This window comes from Emydura macquarii, unplaced genomic scaffold (genome assembly GCF_026122565.2).
Source record: "Emydura macquarii macquarii isolate MOO-44397 ecotype Brisbane River unplaced genomic scaffold, CSIRO-AGI_Emac_v2 contig_1230, whole genome shotgun sequence".
In the NCBI taxonomy this organism is placed as follows: domain Eukaryota; kingdom Metazoa; phylum Chordata; order Testudines; family Chelidae; genus Emydura; species Emydura macquarii.
In genome coordinates this window covers 21953999-21967339 of record NW_027131367.1, presented here as the reverse complement: position 1 = coordinate 21967339, position 13341 = coordinate 21953999, and the positions used below count along the sequence as shown (strand labels likewise).

General features: G+C 38.3%; 1 protein-coding gene across 4 annotated transcripts in view; it reads left to right on the top strand.

The window, feature by feature from the left end:
- Positions 1-13341, top strand: part of MYH10 (myosin heavy chain 10) — a 144076-nt gene that overhangs the window by 82592 nt on the left and 48143 nt on the right. For all 4 annotated transcript variants that reach the window (XM_067547761.1, XM_067547760.1, XM_067547759.1 and 1 more), the window contains 7 exons: positions 544-607; positions 3531-3629; positions 4945-5088; positions 5427-5522; positions 10931-11049; positions 11465-11617; positions 12137-12310. In XM_067547761.1, the coding sequence (XP_067403862.1) occupies positions 544-607; positions 3531-3629; positions 4945-5088; positions 5427-5522; positions 10931-11049; positions 11465-11617; positions 12137-12310 (849 nt within the window). The remainder of the gene's footprint in view (positions 1-543; positions 608-3530; positions 3630-4944; positions 5089-5426; positions 5523-10930; positions 11050-11464; positions 11618-12136; positions 12311-13341) is intronic.

Genomic DNA, 13341 nt, shown 5'->3' with positions numbered 1-13341 from the left:
TTACAGTACATCTTCCCTTATAATAGTTTAACATTTTAATGGAATACAACTGAATGTGTATGAATGGTGTGAATGAATGATGTTTTGTCACTATAATTTGTATCTATGGGTATGTCTTTACTGACGGTGGCAAAGTAGTCGCCACCAGATCGATCTTTCTGGATCATTTGAGCGGGTCTACACTGACCGCTCAATTGATTAGGAAGTTGACTGAGTAAAACCACCCCCTCAAGTAGTGTAGCTCTGCGTCAACGGGAATGCAGTTCCTGTCAGCGCAGTGCAGTGAAGACGGCGTGCAGAATGGAAGCACAGCAGTCGCCGGGAGTTACGCAAGCTACTCATGCAAACTACGCAAACTCCCGTCGACCGCCACCGAATCTCCAAGTAAGTATAGACCAGGGCTAATACTTATCACCTCTTAAGACTGATGCAAATGTAACCTAATATGCCTTTTTATATGGGGAAGATGTTTTAATATGGACAATTTAGTTTTAGCAATTGCAAAAATAGTTTTTTGTCTTTATTTTTTTCCCCTCCCCCCAGGGCAAGTTCATTCGAATTAACTTTGATGTTACGGGTTATATTGTTGGGGCCAACATTGAGACCTGTATCCTACTTCAGCAGTGCAATGTCAGTTAAAATATGAAGTGACTCACTCATTCTTTTGTGTCTCCAACTTGTGTATTGCTTAGAATTCATTGTGATACAGCATATAATGAACACATTTGCAGGAAATTACATTGGTGAACCTAGTGACATGAAAGATATCATAGTGTGAATGCTTTCTTTGATTCTCAATCTCCCTTTGTTTCAAAACAGTTTATCACACTATGAAGAAGTCTAAAAACCTCCTCTACTCTGAAATAATAGTTTTTACAAAATATAATACTTTGTTTGTTTGAAATCTGCTAGACTTTGACTGTTCTGAAGGTATGACTGTATGCTGTTTGTTGGAAAAACCCTTAAGGTAAGATGGTACTCTAAAGTGACGCAGTAGAAATGGCATCACCTTAATCAAATAATCTCTGCCCTGTGTGTACTCATTGTCCATTGTAACAACCATGAATTTAGTCTCATTTGGGTTGCATAGGCAGCACATTCCTGGGGGAGAGAGCTGCATTTTACTCCTCCGAACAGACCGACAGAATTGTTAGTTCCAGCTGCGGAAGGCCAACTTTTCTCCCATTTTGTTAATTACATCTGTGTAATGCTTTTTGTTATGTGAAGTCTGATTCAGTTTTTGCTGGAAGGTCTTGATTCCTATTTCTTCCGTACTTCCAGATGAACACTTGCCTGTAGTATTCTGTTTTTGTTGAAAGTGCAACAAGAGGAACTGTAATAGGAAATGTGTTAGTTTCAAAGTTGAATATGCTCTGTAGAGGAATGGGATTAAGTCTCAAGTGCCTAAATCAGTATGGCTCCTAAATACATTAGGCATTACGACAATGCCTAAATACCTGTAAAAATCCGGTCTTTATTGTCTAAGTAGATCAGAGGAATTATTTTGTTTAGCTTCATGAAAATTCAATGATTTAGCGTCCAGTAGAGAAAGTACATTACTGAGTTGCTTTGATAATTACCTTCCATAAAACAGAACTGTATTGCACTTCATTTCAGTGTAGAAAAATGAAAGGAATTAATCTGATAAGACGTTGCACTTAACAGCGCTCTGTATGAAGCAACCTTTCCACTTGCACAAAACTTTGAAGTTTAGAAACAATTTAAATACTATTAAATTAATTAAAATGAGAGAATGTATAGAACTAACTTTTTAAAAACATTTTTGAAATGACAACTGTACATTACATACAGAATGTTCAAGCCAAAATACTCAGACTGCATTTTTTTCATGTGTGGGAGGCATTTGAGGATTCAGCTGTGCCCTATTTTTGAAAGACTGGTTGAAGTCCTAATTTACTTACTGTAGGATCCCAACTTGTCCATCGCAGATTGTGGTGGTTTTCACATTAGGGAAAGCTAATCAGCACCAAAGAAGTTAAATTGCTGGAATTACAAGCCCAAGCTTTTAATTTGACTGTGTTTTGAAACCTGTTATGTAAAATTGCTGAGATTATAAAATGGAGCCCAAAATTATTTTAACTGTGTGGGTTTAAACTAAAGCTTAATCAGAAATTTAAGAGACTTTAAAAGGTTTGGGGTAAATTTACAAAATTGTTGACACCAGAATTTTCTTAAAATGAGAATATCCACGCATATATAAACTATCACATTTATTTTGTTGAGCACTTCTGACGGTCTTCTCCCTGTCCCTTTCCGTCATCTTGGACACTTCTGAGGAACAGTTGGTAATTTATTTAGATAATTAGTTTTGGGGTCTTCATTGTCTCAACCTGTATCACCCTCATGGTGATCATTACCATGAGCTAGTACCTGTGGACTTATCCTCAAATGGCCTTTATCCTCAGATATGTTCTTACAGATCAGATAAGGAGGGGCAACCACATTATGCCACCATCTCCATGGGTGTGTCCTGAGTACTCCAAAGAGGTGAATTAAAGGTTCCCTTTAAATACTTTTCCTTGCTGCTATATCAGTGTCTCCCTGCCTTATTCCTCCTACTGTTTTCCCATCTCTTTTCCTTTTATCTAATAAGAGTCTGTCTTAGGCAGATGGACAAACTTAGCCCTAACACACTTCCAAGCTGCTCATAGCAAACTAGAAATAGTTTCCAAGTAGATGGATCTAAGTAAAAATCTTTCCTTCAACAAACTGGCCAGAGGAAATCAGAGGAATCTAGTCAGACCGTCCAGATTAAAGGGGATTAAAGCCTGGTTCCAGGAGTGACTAACAGGGTTATGTGCTGTGCCTATGATCTTCCAGCAACTAACTGAATCGCCATAGAAAGAAGCTGCATTTTTCCTTTCTTTTTTTAGCTTTTTCCCCCTTTCATGTGCTTCTTTTGTTTTAGTAGACAACAGTGTTAGACTGTATCAGAATCTGAGAGCTACCACATACATTGACTCCCAATGAGGGTGTTTGATGCCATTTAAGAGACTTTGAAGAAAGGATTTTTCTCTCTTGAAAAGACAGTACAACAAATATAGAGGGGAGGGAGAAAGGGAAATTGTTGTTATAATGAAAATTAATTCTAGTATCTTAGTGTTCCTTTTATGTATGTGTGAGTAATGTGACAAACATTTCTTTTTTGGTGTGCAACAAGCAAAGCAAAATATCTGACAGGGAGCCTCAAACCCCAATTAACTACTGAATTAACACATGGGGTAATTTAAAATAGCTTTCTAAAATCCCTATCTGATCCTTGCAATAGGCTTTCAAATGTCTCCTGCAAAAAATGAACAGCAAGAGAGGAATCTAATGTTACAAATGTTAAAACAATTGTAATTGTTTGTCACTTCTCGAGGGTGTAGATCCAACACAACAAGCACCAAACTGATCTCTATGATTTTGCTGTTAGCTAATGCAGCCTACTTTGGTGTGCAATTTTCTGTTTGACTTTTTCATGAAAAGATGCACAATATAAGTTTAGATCCTTGACTGTTCATGATCAGATCTGTTGGAAAAGTCTCGCGCTGTTCGTCAGGCCAAAGATGAACGAACATTTCATATCTTCTATCAACTGCTCTCTGGGGCAGGAGAACACCTGAAGTGTAAGTTACAAACCTAATCTTGCCACCCTATTCAGTTCTTATGTATTCTGAATTTGCCAGTTTTAGTGCTTTGATCAGTGAAGTTCCACTACTTCTTGGGCTTGAAAGAGTAATTAATTTTCCAAGTTCAGATGTATGGAAAGAAAAGAGCTGGCTTTATTCTGAATCACTCTTCATACTGTAGCAGATTTGTTGGTCCAGCAACTGTTGAATAACCACAGTATTTTAAGAGAATGACTTCCAGATCGCAAACTCTGGACCAGTGTAGATCAAGGGTTTTGTAGCCCCTTAATTGAGTCCCTGGCTGGCAGTCAGTAGATAGACTGGCAGTACTTTAGTTTCAGCAAGTCACAGAGCATTTGGCAGCATCTGCCACATCCATACCAGACCATGCACTCAGACTAGGCAGAATGCCAAAGCATTGGCCAAATGAATACATGATAAAAGCCTGAAGAAACTAGCTTTGATGTAATGTTTACACTTCCATGGTGAATATTGATCACTTCCAAGAGTGGAGCCCTGCCGCCTCTCTATATAGTTTGATGTAACTTGCATATATTTACTCAAATTTACTATAGGAGTGTGATTATACTGGATAGCTCCATCCTTAGTCAGGTTCTTTGAAATGAAGAACTGCTAGTATCTAGTGTAATTACTACTTGAATCTTACACCTTTAACAATGGCTAACTGTGGTCATTCCAAAACAGGCAGTTGGCTTCTTGTCAAGATTAATATATGTGATGGGCCAAGTTTTCAGTCCCATGTGCATGCAGTTTAGCATACTCACTTTAAGTGCACAAATACTCCAGGGAGCACAGTTGGATATGCATAACTGTGTGTGAATATACACTTAAACGTTAAAGAGGAATCTGTGTGGTTAGGACTCCAGGGCTGTCTCAACACTTCAAATGTATATAAAAATCTACTTGGACAGCCCTCAGATATGGGTAGAAGAAGGAATGTCTGTGTCAATACCTCATCTAGAGGATCTTAACAGTAATGCTGTACCCTATGCAGAACAGTGTCCAGTTCATACCCAGTGCAAGAAACTAATCCAGCTTTTTATAAAGCCAGCTTGAAGCGGTTGGTAACTGGACCTTTTTATATTAAAGATTGTGGGAAACTGGCTTCCACACTTTCTCTCTAGAAATATGATATTTATAGAAAAATGAACTCTTCACCTGGGGTAACTGTTTGTAATCAAGTTTATTTAAATGCTGATATAACTGGGAGTCCACTTATTGTTAAAGCTTTTAAAATATTAGACTTGTGCATAAAGCTTTTTCTTATTTTTTTTTTCCCCCTCCACTACAGCTGATTTGCTGCTTGAAGGATTTAACAATTACAGATTTTTGTCTAATGGCTATATCCCCATTCCTGGGCAGCAAGACAAGGATAATTTTCAGGAGACTATGGAAGCCATGCACATCATGGGATTTTCTCATGAGGAAATTTTGTGTAAGTTGTCTTTTTGATTTCTGCAGTGTACTTGATTTTTTGCTTTTTGTGTAAAATTACAAAGACTAAATGAAACAAATGTTGACAACCAAACTTAAATCTAATGTTTTGATGCTTTGAAACCTGTGGCAAACATTGCACTACTTCAAGAAATGAAAGCAGTCTTCTGTTTAATTTAATAAAATTGACCAAGAAGCAAGAAAGACTGCTACATAGCATAGCGCAATAATAACTCTCACCTTTTTGAACTGGGCTTGAATGTGTGCCTAAACTTGGGGAGGGGCTGGATTTTAAGACACACATTTGAGAAGAAAATGTTTGTCTTTCTGTTAACACAGCAATGCTGAAAGTGGTGTCCTCCGTACTACAATTTGGTAACATTTCTTTCAAGAAGGAAAGAAACACTGATCAGGCCTCCATGCCAGAAAATACAGGTAAATTGGTCACACCGTGTGGCCTTTAGTGACATTAGTTGTGCTTTTCTGATTTATAACTTGTTCTACATATATCCTGTAAAGTCCAAAAGTCTCTCTTTTTTCTGAGCTTCCTCTATAAAGTTCTCTGCCAGAGAGAGGTCATAATTTGTAATAGTAACAGCCAGCATGCAACTATTAAAACACCCCCATCTTTTTATACTCTCTTCCCCACAGACATTAAAACTGCTGTCTACAGAATTCCATAAATTATTGAAGCTGTTCATACTGCTCCTAAACTTTGAATAAGCATCTCAGTTGTAGCCTCATTAATTGCTTCTCAGTAAAGACTTAAACACCAGAAAAAAAATGCTTAAATCTGTTCCTTTTCTTTGGTTCTTGACAGTAGTTACATTGCCAATGAAAAGAATCCTGGAGCCAAGCACAACTTCCTTAGTGAAATGGCTGAGTTTAAGAAAAACTGTGTTTAGACAGTCCTATTTCTGAAATGACAGGAAGATGTGACTGATTTATTTTTTCATTTTAATACTTCAGAGTGCAGTCAGCATTTGGTAGACTTGCTTTAAAGAAGGACACAGTCCCTTAGGCACTGATAAGGATTTTCAGACCTCATTTGTTACCAGTGTTCTGTCATTCTAAGCCATCTCTTGGAAAGTAACCTCTTTAAAGTAGTTTAAAACTGACTTTGGTGAACTGCAAAGTGTTTGGCTGTTTTCGTAGCCAAAAATTAGTTTTGATTTCTCTATAAACCATTTAGCAAGACACAAAGGAACTACTATTCCTTGTATAAGTCATGTTGTGATGGGATTTGTGGCTATATTCATATTAGCAGTATCTTCATTTTAAATGTATAACCTCTCCACTTTCTGGATAGCAAAAGTGTTGAATGATCAAACAAATGTTGCAGAAAGGCTGACTCGGATTTAAAATTTGTTTCATGGCTTGAGCATCTTGCGATTTTTTTCTCGTATTCCCTGCATTTTTATCAGTTTTTATATTTAGTGCCCTAACATTCTTTCAGGGGGAAAGTGGAAATGGGAGAGCTCTGACATTTGCTGAAAACTTCATAGGCGCTGAAGAACAAATGAAGCTTTTTATGAAGCGTATTAATGATTGACTACTTATGCGATGACATAAGCAATAAAATCCTATCCAGAAACTTCAAGATGCCTCTTAGGGCTTTTCTACACTTAAAACGCTGCAGCTGCATAGCCCAAGCGCTTCAGTGAAGACACTTCCTACCCTGACTAGAGGAGTTCTACTGCCATTGGCATAGGTACCTCCCCTCCCCTAGAGGCAGTAATTTGGTCAATGGGAACATTCTCCTGTTCCTAGTGCTGCTTACACTGGGGGGTAGGTTGTTTTAACTGTGTTGCTCAGAGGTATGGATTTTTCACATCCCTGACCAACATAGTTACGTTGAACTAATTTCCTAGTGTAGAACAGGCCTCAGTCACTGAAAATTAACAGGTTGTTTGGTTCAGGAAGTCTAATAACCTCTGAGTTGTTATAACTGTAGTGAGATGTACTGAGACAGCTAACAACCATGTCCTCAGAACTTGAGGATGAGGATTAAAACAATGCTATGTAGGTTTGATGACTATTTGAAAGTTAGAAGTGTTACGATTTTAATTTGGGCATTAAGGTAAGACAATTACAGTAAGAGGAAGCAAGGTAACTATTTCTAGTGTACACTAATCGTGTTTCCACTGTAGAACAAAGTTGTTCTTGTCTCTATATTTAAGTTACGTACAACCGAAATGTGGCAGTTCTACATTAATAATCACAAATAGATTATAAAAATGCAAACTAAATACAATTAAACACCCAAAGACAACCAATCATTAGCAGATGCAATACATAAGACCATCATAAATTACCTCTAGTGAGACACTTGCCTTTCTCCCCAGCATCTCAAACAGAATCGCAACATGCCTAGCTCCATCAGAGCAACACTTCAAGGTTAAGATTCCAAACTAAAAAGGCCAGGTTTTGCTCTTGAACAGAACGGGAAGTTTTCAAGTGGGAGGATGGTGGGCAAGACCAAGCTCCACATTTGTGCTCTCCAATCCAGTGTAATTTTTTGTAAGTGGCACAAGCCCAATTATTTTGCAGTTTCCAGAGATTGGAAAAAAGTCCTGTGTACTGTCCCTCTTTAATGAATAGGTCTCCTAGCTTGGTGATCCGATGGCTAGTGCTAGGCACTGCTGCGTGGATGACCCAAACTTTAACTGGATCCCACCCTTTTGCTGTGTGGGCTAGCAGAGGCTTGAAGTCCTGAAAAGCTTCAGTTCCTGTAGCTGAAAAAATTGATTGCTTCGGTTGACAGACTCCTCTAGCCAATTGAGAATGCAGGTCTGTCCTGAACAGTGACTGTGTCCTGTAAAACTTGTCATAGCTGTTCGTTTTAGGGACAAATAACTGTACGGCTCTGGCTCAGTAAAGCTAAGAGAGATTCTGTTCCTTCATGTGAATCTTCCAGCAGAACCTTTTATTTAGCTACAATCAGTTACACCTGTGCAACACAGTGAAGGCAAGCTGTGACTAAGGGACTACTTTGGTAGGTACTTTGGTGATGAAGCAGGAGATGGGGGAAAAAAAAACAAACTGAGTTTGCAGCAGTCTCAGTTGGAAAAAAAAATTGTAACTATACAGAACAAATTTGATTAGGATGTGCGGCGGATCACTGAACAAGAACGCACAATTCAATTTGAGACACTTCCTTCTGAAAGATGAACAGTCCTTATTGGCTTCAGAGGGAAGGAGTTGTCCCATCCAAACCTGTTCAGTTGAAAAGGATGGGTCCTTGAGGGTGCTGTGGATTTATAAAAGAACAAACAAAACTAAAAACAGAAACCAGCAACCACACCACCTTAGAGGAATCTTACGGGATTAAGAGAATTCTTGAAAGAGGAAAACGAACAAATCTTAATTATCTACAGGAAGGCAGATTGTTCATGACAAGTATAGTGGGTATGTTTTAACATCCTCACCCCATACCCCCTCCCAAATCCCTTAACAAGGGATACAGTTCCTTTAGCAAATGAGATGGCTGCATTTCCTTTTCTCCCAGGGTGAATCCGGCTGAAAATATAGTGAACGGTCCTGTCAATTGACAAAAATCTATTCATCAAGCTTACATCTACAGTTGTTTCTTTGCATGCTACTAGAAGTGTCAGTATGTACATCATCTCAGAAATGTGTCCCAAATCCTACAAAACATTGAGATTAACCTCCCTTCAGAATCCAAACTGTTCATGTGATTCTAGTGTTAGCTCATTGTTTGTTACTCATCACATTGTCTAGCTTGTAATAAAATACTATAAAAAAGCAAGTTTTAGGGGGAGGAATGGAACATATGGGAAGGGGAAAAACCGCCAGATACACTTCTGAAAAGTGAACAGTACATTTAGACTTCTGGAGATGGATGTTGCCACTGCTAACTTTTGGTATCTGAATAATGACAAAGAAGAAATAAGGGGGGGAGGGGTGGAAGAATAACTTTTTGTATAAGACACCCTTTCCATACACTTCAGATGAAAATACTGTAAGATACAAGTTACTGGGGCCTGTAGCTGTTCCTTTGCTTAGGGAAATCAGGGGATACATGAGAGAGAAGAGTGAGATACTGGCAGGAAAGATGTTGAAAAATATCAAGCCAAAGGGAGTTGTGGCTACTCAGTCTTTTAAAGAGCAGGACTCGTCCTTCAAATGTCTAAATATGGACTCTTTGTGTCAAATTTGTGTTTTCTAATTGTTGAATACGTTGTACTCAAAGTACATTTCCTCCTTTGTAACAGTGGAGTGAAATTGTAATGCTGAATTTTTTATGTTACCATTGTTTCACTGATTGCATACTTTGATGACTTGTAAACTCATGGAGGAGTACATGACCAAGCACAGAATCCATGGCTTTTGGGGGCTGGGAAACAATATTGTCAATACTAGCAAAGGAAATGGAAGCAAAGAGTGTATGCATTGGTATTGATACTAATGTTCCCATTCCAAAATTGCTCCAGAAAGAGGGTTTCCCCTTTTTTTAAGAGTAAATCGGGGGGGGGGGATGCCAAATCCTCATATTGGAATGATGAGGACTAAATTATTCACTTGCTGCATGTCCTGGGAAAGTTTAGAAGCTGACACACTTGAGAAAAACACTTCGCTCTGGAGCTAAGAAAATCTGTGTGTCAGATTCATTTTTAGAAAGCTTAAGTGACCAAAAAAACCACCCAACCTATTAATAGAAAATATGTATAGGAAAGAGGATTGGTACTGAAAGAAAATAAATAGAAATAATGTAGATATTTCCAAACCAGGAAAGGTCAGTTGTCCATTCAGTATGATTATTTTGCCTCCAGCATTTTTATACCAGTTGCTTTAGGTGAAAACACTCTGAAATTGTTTCAGTGCCTGCTGTGATGCAGCCGAGGACCAAAATCCCATAGCAATGTGTTGCTGTACATGTCTCCACTGAAGCACAGGAGTTTCTCTAAGCAGCCGTATGTCTACACTACAGCATGGAGTGTGCTCCCAGTTTGTGTAGGCAGATACGTGCTAGTTTTGCTCGAGCTAGTGCACTGAAAACAGCAGGGTAGCCAAGGGTAGCATGGGTGGCAGCTTGTGCCAGCCATCAGAGTGTTTACACAGGGGATGTGGGCAGGTATGTATCAAGCATGTGTCTGTCTACTCAGACTGGGATGCACATTCCTAGCTGTAGTATAGACGTACTCTTTGTGGCATCTGGCATACTGTATCAAAAGAATGAATGAGCTTTCATTGAAAACCAACAATATTCAGCTCCAGTGCTGTGACACGCTGTACCCCATGTACGCCCTTATGGTATGATTTGTGTATGTCCTGTAAGGTGTTTTTTGGAATGCTCATGCCATACTGAATATTATTCGTATCTGCACATATGTATGACATTGTAGGAAACATGCCACCATAACAATAATGTTCAGTATGGCATGAGCATTCCAAAAACACCTTACACGGCATACTTTGCATCAGACAATACACAGATACACGGTCAGGGTGAATGTGAGAGATATACAAACCACACCATAAGGGTGTACTTGGGGTACAGTGTGTCACAAATGCTTCTTAGCAATTTCCTGAACCAATCTGGTGTGTGTTTGCACTAAATGAACAGGGATTCAATAATGTGTTTGTATAAGTGTTGCTGCATGTTCAGGGATTCCTCACTGACACTTCTTGTTGATGATGATGATTTATTTTATTTTTCACAAGATTGAGTGCTGCTTCTGATTTCTGTATTGAGTAGTTGCTAAAAATCATTGAACCAGCTATTGACAAAGTTTTCAAGAACTTGTTTCCTTAATGTTCTGGCTAGTTGCTGTGAGGAGTTTTGGCATTTAAGTGAATAACTTTATTACTTTCAACCTCAGTTGCACAGAAACTCTGCCATCTACTGGGAATGAATGTAATGGAATTTACTCGAGCTATACTTACACCACGCATTAAAGTTGGCAGAGACTACGTTCAGAAAGCCCAGACCAAAGAACAAGTAAGTTCTGATGTATAAAATAAATAACTTTTCAGCTGCTTTCAGTAAATCTGTCTGTTCTTTGTTACATCTCACTCGGTTGTGTTTTGAATTTTCTTGCAAGGCAAAATACAAGAATGTATAGTGAGTAGAACTTTTTCCCCTTTCCTTGACCTTCAGCAGAACTTGATTCTAATGTTGTTGTACATATCAAATGTACAAAAGCAATTTAATTTTGTTGACAACAGGTTAAATTTTGTTATAACTTTTAATCAAACCATGTAGTATTTCTGCTGCCTATTTTCTTTCCTAAGTGGTATTAGCTGCATTAAACCTCCTCAGTTCCCTTTGCAGTTATTTGTGATAAGATCCAGTTCCTTGTTCTTTTGATCACTTCTCCAGAATAAATAAATGTTTACTATGTTTTGATTTTCAGGCAGACTTTGCAGTGGAAGCGTTGGCAAAAGCCACCTATGAACGCCTCTTCCGCTGGCTTGTTCATCGCATTAATAAAGCTCTGGATAGGACCAAACGACAGGGAGCTTCCTTCATTGGCATTCTAGATATCGCTGGATTTGAAATCTTTGAGGTATGCTAAAGAGTCGATTATGGGAAACTAATATATAGCTTTAAATTCTGATTTCCATCAATCACTGTGTACATAGCCCTTAGTGCTGACAATCCCTAATTGTAAAGTACTGTAAAGCAATTAATTTCAAGAATGCAATAAAGATTATATGAAGCACTTGATTAATTTTGCAATGTATAAAGGTTCTGGCTATCCTAAATTACAATTCCAAATATTTACAGCCCTAGTCCCTCTTCTAGTATGAGTTATGCACCCATGCATGACCACTTATTCTGCAGTTGTGGATTTCTCCTGTAACATAGCAGTCGAGTAAACTGCAGATAAGATAATCTTGAACTATGTTTTACACACAATTTCAGACAAAACATATCTTTCATTTATTGGATGTTAGCAAATTATCCCTTAATAAAATCAGATTTTCGCCCTTCAAAATAATTCTTGCAAATGTTAACAGATGACATTTTATAAGAGTATAAATTCTGCCATAGTTATTCTTCTAACTCACTAAATATTTTGCAGCTGAACTCTTTTGAGCAACTTTGTATTAACTACACCAATGAGAAGTTGCAGCAATTGTTCAACCATACCATGTTTATCCTGGAACAAGAAGAGTACCAGCGGGAGGGCATAGAATGGAACTTCATTGATTTTGGACTGGATCTGCAGCCCTGCATTGATTTAATAGAAAGGCCTGTAAGTTTCTTTCATTTCTTGTGGATTTCTGGACCAGATACAGGCCCTCTTGGGGAATAGTCCCAGGAATTGGATTAACTTGAATATGTGACCACCCAGGACTGCATCCCATTATTTTTATATTAATTTTAGTCTAAGTATTTTGTGTCCACTGTAAAGTAATCCTGTGTCCATTTGTGTGTGAGGATATTAGTGCATTGTTTTAGTCATATTGGACTAAATACTTGGACTTACTATTTATATTGTTTCTTATACTAACCAAGTCCTCACTGCTCTCATCTTCAAGCCTGACCAAGTGGATGGTATTATGGGTGCTTAATGTGGTGGCTCAACCAGAACTCCCTTGAAGAGTTAAGGTGAAATCCTGGCCCCTTTTGAAGTCAATGGCAAAATTTCCATCAATTTCAATAGGATCAGGATTTCACCTTAAATCAGCCTTGTGTGTGGGTCTTCTAAAACGGCAGCCTTTGAGAAACTGTTTTCTCATTGCACTTGGCTAAAGAGTCCTGACTGTTGCCCAGTCTCTGAGAACAGTAGACCACTCCAATCAGCACAAGGAGCAGCTTAAGAGTCCAGAAAAAGAGCCCCAATCTTGAGTGGTTATTCCCATTTTCCCCACCCAACCCCCCAGATTTGGGCTGAAGCTTATCCTGAGTCCTCTATAGGACAAATAATTAAGATGTCACAACATATACTTGCTTTGCGTTACAGTATCATGTAACATCTGTATATCCTCATCCTTACAGGAAATGCAAAACAGAGTTAAGGGGTTCCTCCCCTCAGTTTAAGAAAATATTTTTCTTGCTCTAGAACCCAGTTTTCCGGCTATGAGAGATGCACAAAACCCAGAATTGGAAGCATAATAATGGTTATGACCAGCATTTTCATCTGAGTCAGTTTTCCTATATTTTTCCAGATTTGAGCTATAATTGTTGTGCAGTTAGTCTTTGACACATTTAATACACCTTTATTATTGCATATAATGCTATACTTGCATCCAGAGCAGCAAACATTCAGCAAACCAGTTCTTT